The 6000-nt window shown below is 39.6% G+C and overlaps 1 protein-coding gene across 3 annotated transcripts in view; it reads right to left on the minus strand.

Annotated features, from left to right (window-relative positions):
- LOC126259327 (uncharacterized) overlaps positions 1-3742 on the minus strand; it is a 233219-nt gene extending 229477 nt beyond the window's left edge. For all 3 annotated transcript variants that reach the window (XM_049956019.1, XM_049956018.1, XM_049956020.1), the window contains exon 1: positions 3486-3742. In XM_049956019.1, coding sequence (XP_049811976.1) covers positions 3486-3515 — 30 coding nt within the window. In that variant the 5' untranslated portion in view covers positions 3516-3742. The remainder of the gene's footprint in view (positions 1-3485) is intronic.
- Positions 3743-6000: the final 2258 nt, after the last annotated feature.

The following is a 6000-nucleotide window of genomic DNA, read 5'->3' on the forward strand; positions in this document are numbered from 1 at the left end:
GGAGAAGGGTGAAGAAAGAGCATAAGGTCCAACAAGAAAATTGCGGAGATTGGGCGAGCAACAAAAAGCTATTACAGGTGTCGTGGGCAAAACTTCTGACAGAATGGATCTCATTTCAGGGCATGACTTTAGGAAATCATGGTCTTGTAAAAGAGCTGATTAATACATTCCAGACCAGGATAATACCGAGGCACGAGGTGTGCTCTGAAGTAGTTTTTGGAGGGATCAGCAGTACCAGGACTGGATGTGATGGCCCGGGAAATCATCTTTTGAAGTACGATGGTGGGGTAATTACATGCAGTGAAGGCTGAGGTGAGAATGGTGGTGTATTGCTGTAAAGAATCTGCATACAAACAAATATGTTTGTCTTAAATGCCAAGGCCGTGTGGGAGGGAATGTTTGACATGGAAAAGATGACGTTCAGTGAGGACGAGATCAACAGCAAGGAAAGTGGCATCGGATTTGGAATACAACCATGTGAAATTTATTTGGAAGAGGCTACTCAGAGAATCCAGGAATCTTAACAGGTCAGCCTCACTATGAGTCCACATGGTAAAGGTGTCATCAAAATTTTTGTGCTGGGAATGTTCTACTTACTAATGCCTTCAAACATATTTAAAACTTTAAATTATCAGACTACAGTGGTAAAATGTGGGTTCTGATCAGAGGCACAAATTTACATATAGAATGTGTGACATTCGTATAAAAAAGATCGCAAAACACATTTGTTGGCTTTGCCAACCCACAAACTGTCTTCTTCCACCAAACGTAAGCCTATGGCTACAGGACAGATCACTCAGCTACCACAGACTTTTTTTTAACAAAAGTAACTTTTTGTCATGCCATACTGGATTCGCAGATTCTCAACCAGACTAATAGCTTTCAAACTAACCAATACTTCTAACTACACTACAGTTCAGTCTGTCACCACCCCGTCATAACAAGAAACAAATAGGACCAACACCCAACACAATTCTGAATAAATTTCCTATCAATGGACAGCCATCTCCATTAGACCCATATAAGTATAGTAAACAACATGATCTAAGACACCACCCACAAGAAATAAATGACATTCTGTAAACAAAACATACAGCCAACTTTCACAACTGAAATATACAAACCAAAAGAACCTTTATGCAATCTATCTAACATATTAAGTCATATTTTAAAGAATGTATCACACCGGATCAGTTGCTCACTAAATCCTTGGCTCCATCACACAGCCAATACACAACACATTTGTTTTACAAACAACACAGACCCAACAATTTTTCTGACATCCAAATTTTCCAGGAAAGACCACCATCTCACACAACGCACCTGCTTCAAAAGCCCCTCACCATACACATCAACTCTCAAATACAGTGTACCATCCATACACCTGTATGGGATTACATGCTTTAATATCATTACATGATGGGTCAAAGCCAAGGCCCGGTACCAGACATTCTGGCTGACTAAAACTGACAGTCAAGTAACAGCCTCATTAAATTTTTTGCTCTGCTAAGTTTTGCTATACCAGAATCATAGAAACACCATCCCAACTCATCCAAGCAAATTATGGGCTAAAGTTTACAATGGGCTGCCCAGGCACAGATGTTGGCAACACCTATGAATGTATGATTAAGAGCAAATGCATTACTACATTCGACAATAAAAACTGATTACTTATCTTCACCCATCCAGCCACATGTTTTAATAAAAAAAATAAAATAAATACAAAAAAATGAAACCATATGAAATATTGATTCACAATTTTCCCAACCGGCCCTTTGTAAAGTTTTACCAAATTATGCATACCAACCCTTCACAGGCAGTGATTCACACGCTGCAGCCATAAAAAACAGCCACTCTGATCAAATCTGTGCTTTCACATCTTGTCACCGCATCATCAACACCTACATTACACAGTCAAACCTACACGCTGAATGAAGAGGTTTATCAATCAATAAATTATTTTTACAGGAAGTAGGCAAGGAAAGGCTTATCAAGTAAAAATAAGCACATCTTGTAAACAAATTACTCAAGGTAGAGAAACAAAATATACACTGCACTTCAAATGATCAAAACTAGGACATTTACTACAGTGTTGATGCTGGTTTTTAACATTTGAAAGCATTTTTGTAAATACTTTAACTATCTGGTGTTAGAAATGCATTATATAAGACAAAAGCCTACAAATACATAACCAAAATCATACATCTGATGAAGATATAAACAGAGGAAGTTTGAAAAACAAAGGTAAAGGAAACAAGTTCATATGAGCAGAAGCTTTGGAAAAATTTATCTCAATCAACTGGAATTTCTACACTTTTTTAATTAGCACTACTTCTAACTTGGAAAACGAGTTGCTACAACAAGACAGTGTGTAACATAATTCTTCTTGAAAAACCATCCGAGGCATTTACTGAAAACTTTTAATGGGTAATGACACTGGTGTGGCAGAATTCCTGCATTGTAGCCTCTGGTACAAGCTGTATATACTAGTTGAGATAAATATAATTAATTATGACACAGCGCTGGAAGCAGGAAATGAACTACCATTCATTGGGAATCAATGTTTGATGTCTCAGTTCTCATATACAAGGATGTGATTATCTATAATTAACCTACAGGAATGAGTACTTCCCTTTCAATGTCACATCTCACATTTTTGTTTTTACTGTCTGTTGCACGACATAAATAGCTGATGAGTAATGGCTGAAAATAGTCATCAATCATTTATGTCACGCAACAAGACTGGAAAAATAAACTTTACTGCCCGTAAGTTCATTTGGATGGAACGATCTGACAATCCTGCAAGATCTAACATTTAAATGGGAACCACTCACAATAGTATAGTAATTGCAGATATTCACATCTTGGTTATGAGAACAGAAACTTAAAAGGTGTATTTGTAATTAATGGTACTTCATTAACTACCTGCAGAGCTGTATCATAATTCATTATATTTCACTCAACTAGTAGACCCTATATCCAGCTTATGCCAGTTGGTCAAAAGTGAAGCAAAACTGCAGACTTAACCAATTTGGTAGTTCCACATTAGCACCAAATTGAAAATCTAAGTGATGTAACTACTGTGATGAAATTAAGTGTAGTGCTTCACATAACACAAGGCCACTTCTTAGATCAACGGACCAACAAACTGCTTCAAACATGCGCACTTCAACTCGTCTCAAAGTTAATATCGAACTTTCAGTGAAGTCAACAACTGGTGATCCACAACCTAACGCCTGTGTAAAACTATCACGCGTGCATTAATCTACGAACTACAGCTTACATAACTTTGTACTATATGAAAGAAAGGATGAAAACTGTACACTCTCATATTCAAAGCGCAGCAGAATCAAGTTTTGAAGCTAAAATAAATGGAAATCAGTACGACTAATGGTACAGTTTTCTGAAACACGTTATACGTGCGGAGTAAATAGCAGAGAATATTACTGTCTGTTAAAATAGGTGTCACAAAAAATTTTACTTACTGTGTTCAAGAATCTGTTTGCGACATTCATCCGTAACTATGTTTGCATCATGATGCACTCCTACGGCAACCTCAAAAAAAAAGCGGCCTCAAGGTAGCCAATTGCACGCAACACAAAATTAGATTGGACTGTACATTCATACACGTCATATAGTACTTAACGTGTAAGTCATCAAAAACTTTTTCTTCAGACACTTTGCCTGAATCTTTAATTTCTACACAACACATCATTCAAACTTCAGCGTAAACAGCTGCAAACCTGCGAGTTTAATGCACATATTCAAAGACCTTCAGTGGCAAAGGCATTCTGACCATAGCGTCTTTTTACGTTTTATTTGTCCACGCACAACGACATGCCTGCACAAAAAAACTGCGCAGATAAGTCGTTGCCTGTGAAAAGGAGATTTGGGCTCATATGAGTTGCGCTCAAACCTGGCATTTGAACTGGAGGTTTGAGCGAAACTCCTCAAATCTGTGAGTACCAACCACATATGCACAGCAAATCGTGTCATGTGACCAGGAAATCGCCGCAAATCTGCCGCGCGAAACATATTTGAATCTTCGTTCAGTCAAGTGTTTCTCGTATGTGTGCACGTTGAATTTTAAAAGGGCAGATACACGTCAGTGCCCTAGAGAGTTCATTATTGAAATGTATAGGAGCCATGCATGTTTGTGGAAACTTAAGAGTAAAGAATACAGCAGTTGAGATAAGAAGGTAGCCGCGTACAGTTTCTTAAGGCCCGTCCACACGTTACGATCTGTCTGCGCAAATGTCTGCACACATCACATCTGCGCAGACAGATCGTTGCGTGTGGACAGAAGATTTGCACCAACCTGAGGTGTGTGCAAACCTGGAAGTTGGAGTTGGAGGTTTGAGCGAAACCTCTCAAATCTGTGGGTTCAAACCACATCTGCGCAGACAAGTTGGAGCGTGTGGACAGGAGATCGCCGCAAATCTGGCGCGAAACAGCTGTTTGCTCAGTCTAGTGTTTGTATTTGTGCGCACAGGGCATTAAATTGGCTGATACTCGTCAGTGTTCTCGAGAGTTTGTAAGTGAATTCATTGAATTTGTAGAAACCACCCATGTTTGTGGAAGATTAAAAGTAAAGAATATAGTGACCGAGACAAAAAGATTGCAGCATACAATGCTCTAATTGAGTTATCCAAAGTTCAGAAATCTAGATCTGGTGTAGGAGTAGATCAAGTATACCAGCCAACGTTATGGTATTTTGATCTGCTTGGCTTTCTTAGTGATCAAGAAACACCAAGACCAAGCAGGAGTACAATTGAAGATGAAATTGGAGTGTCAATGTTACCGCCAGCCGTTCATGAGGAGAAATTGCCCTTCTCATACAAGTATTTTTCCTCATAATATGAAGGGTTACAAGCTTTAAGAGATAATTATAAGTTTCGACATCCATCCGCAAATAATTTCGCCAGTCGTTAGGTTCGTCCTGCAACTCTCTCAGTAAATTTACGTGAGAAAACTGCTTTCGCTTTAGCAGCCACTGTCTACACCATTTTGCCCGCTTTCTCTGTTTCCTGCGGTTGGTCGGAATGTTTTTTGCAACACAAGTTGCGAACACAGACCACAACAGAACTTCCTCCATTTCTATATTTCAAAATAACTGAATTAAATGTTTGACGTTTACGGGGAGCGTAGTCGCTTGCCACTGATATTTCTTTTCTACACCGACAGATGGCGAGCGAGTAGTAGATTGGGGTTTGTGTCGTGTGAACACACCACATTTGCAGCGATCTTTTGCATGTACAGACATCTGCACCGATGTCTGCGCAGACAGATCGTTGCGTGTGGACCGGGCTTTACTAGAGAACTTACGAGCCGTTAACCTTATGTTAAGAACGCAAACGGTAATAAAAAAACATCCGTTGCGGAATGCTTACTGCAAAGAGCTAACCAAAGTAACGAAATCCATCCCATCTGGTGTCGGGGATGACGAAACACATAAGCCACGTTTGTGGTATTTTGACCTCCTCCAGTTTCTGTGTGGTTCCAATGAAGATGGATCATATGAAACACAGTTTACAGTTTATCATCTAGATAAGAGTAACTTTTACTTATCTTTAACAACCCTTTTCATTCATCTGCAACATGATGGAGACGACTGCAGATATTAACAGAAAGCTCTACAGATAGTTTCACGTTGACGGGTCTTTATTGCAGACTCATCGAAGGTTGTTGGCGGTTTATCTATATATTTTCGCGGCAACACCCCACCGACCAAACTTCACAATCCATAGCGAGGTGGACAAGCTAGCTGCCTGTGAAATCCTGCTGCTGGGGCTGGACTACAGTTTAAACAGCCTGTCAGCCACAGTGGCGAGCTAAATTTCTTCAAGCTATAGTGCTTTGGCCTCGACATGACCAAACGCGAGGTCTTGAAACAATAAAGTTAGGCAGAGCCATTAAAAATACTCACCACTAAGACCCTAGCAATTCCTTGTCTTTGACTCCTGCCAATGCCGAGATATCCTCCATGTCAATTCTGTAGGC

Source organism: Schistocerca nitens, chromosome 5 (assembly GCF_023898315.1).
Source record: "Schistocerca nitens isolate TAMUIC-IGC-003100 chromosome 5, iqSchNite1.1, whole genome shotgun sequence".
Lineage (NCBI taxonomy): Eukaryota > Metazoa > Arthropoda > Insecta > Orthoptera > Acrididae > Schistocerca > Schistocerca nitens.